The sequence below is a fragment of the Contarinia nasturtii genome, unplaced genomic scaffold (assembly GCF_009176525.2).
Source record: "Contarinia nasturtii isolate CC-2019 unplaced genomic scaffold, AAFC_CNas_1.1 Cnas_scaffold_4189, whole genome shotgun sequence".
NCBI lineage: Eukaryota > Metazoa > Arthropoda > Insecta > Diptera > Cecidomyiidae > Contarinia > Contarinia nasturtii.
Genome location: NW_022201484.1, coordinates 1 through 1277, shown reverse-complemented (window position 1 = coordinate 1277; position 1277 = coordinate 1). Strand labels below are relative to the sequence as shown.

The window sequence follows — 1277 nt, the reverse complement described above, 5'->3', positions numbered from 1 at the left end:
GAAATAAGTCGTATCACAATAAAAGCACCCACATTCGTGAAGAATGAACCAGATTTATTTTTTATTCAAATGGAAGCTCAATTTAGAAACGCAGGAATTTCTAACGACAATTCAAAATACAATCATGTTATCGCGGCACTAGAACCACAATATTTATCAATGGTTTCTGATTTGGTTCGTAATCCACCCACATCGGATAAATACGATTCAATAAAAAAACGTTTAATTGATGAATATACACAGTCTGACCAAAAGAAATTAAGGGTTTTGCTCACTGAAATTGAACTCGGTGACGACAAACCGTCACATTTATTACGAAAAATGCGCGATTTGGCAAAAAATTCTCTCACAGACGACGCGTTAAAATCATTATGGATCGATCGATTACCTGAGAATGTCAGGGCCGTTGTAGCCATTTCTAACGACGATTTAACAACGTGCTCCAATTTAGCCGATAAAATTTTAGAATTGACAACGCCAAAGCAAACCACATTGATGAATGTCAATGAAATTAAAACGGATAATTTTTCGATTTCGGAATTAAAGGCACAAATCAATGAACTATCGAAGTCTATTCGCGAATTAAAATCAAATAACAAGCAAGGCACACATTCGTCTAGGGGTATCGAAACAAAAAATCGTTCACGCTCTAAATCTAGGGGGAAGAGTCCCTATTGTTATTTTCACTACAAATTCGGTGCCATGGCACGCAAGTGTGAACAACCATGTAAATTCAAGAAGAGAGACAACAATTCCACAAACAGTTCGGAAAACTAAAACCCACTTTGCCCTCGACGGTAGGCGAAGTGGCTAGCAACTTATCTCACCGTCTCTTCGTCACTGATAGATCAAATCTTCGCAAATATTTAGTAGACACCGGCGCAGATTTCTCTGTTTTACCAAAAAGTTATTTCAAAAAGTTAATTAATCCGGAAACGTATAGACTTTTCGCCGCGAATGGCACACCTATAGAAACTTTCGGTCATTTCACTTGCACAGTCGACTTAGGACTACGACGTAACTTTACTTGGACATTTTTAATTGCCGACGTTTCAAAGCCAATACTTGGCGCAGATTTTCTCGACGAATTTAATCTATTAGTTGACATCAAAAACAAACAATTAATCGATGCAAAAACTAATTTACGCACCAGATGTGTGTCTCAATTAACCCATTACGAGACAATTAGTACGATTAATAACAAAACCAATTTCACCGATCTCTTAATTAAATTCAAAGATCTCACTCTTCCGCCAAACTTCAATAAATGTAATAAT

The 1277-nt window shown here is 36.7% G+C and overlaps 1 protein-coding gene across 1 annotated transcript; it reads left to right on the top strand.

The window, feature by feature from the left end:
- Nucleotides 1-69: 69 nt before the first annotated feature.
- On the top strand, nt 70-622 carry LOC116350495 (the record flags this gene model as incomplete). The annotated part of the gene is made up of 1 exon (XM_031782289.1): nt 70-622. A coding segment is annotated over exon 1 (553 nt), but the record flags the coding sequence as incomplete, so codon positions are not given.
- Between the last annotated feature and the right edge of the window lie 655 nt (nt 623-1277).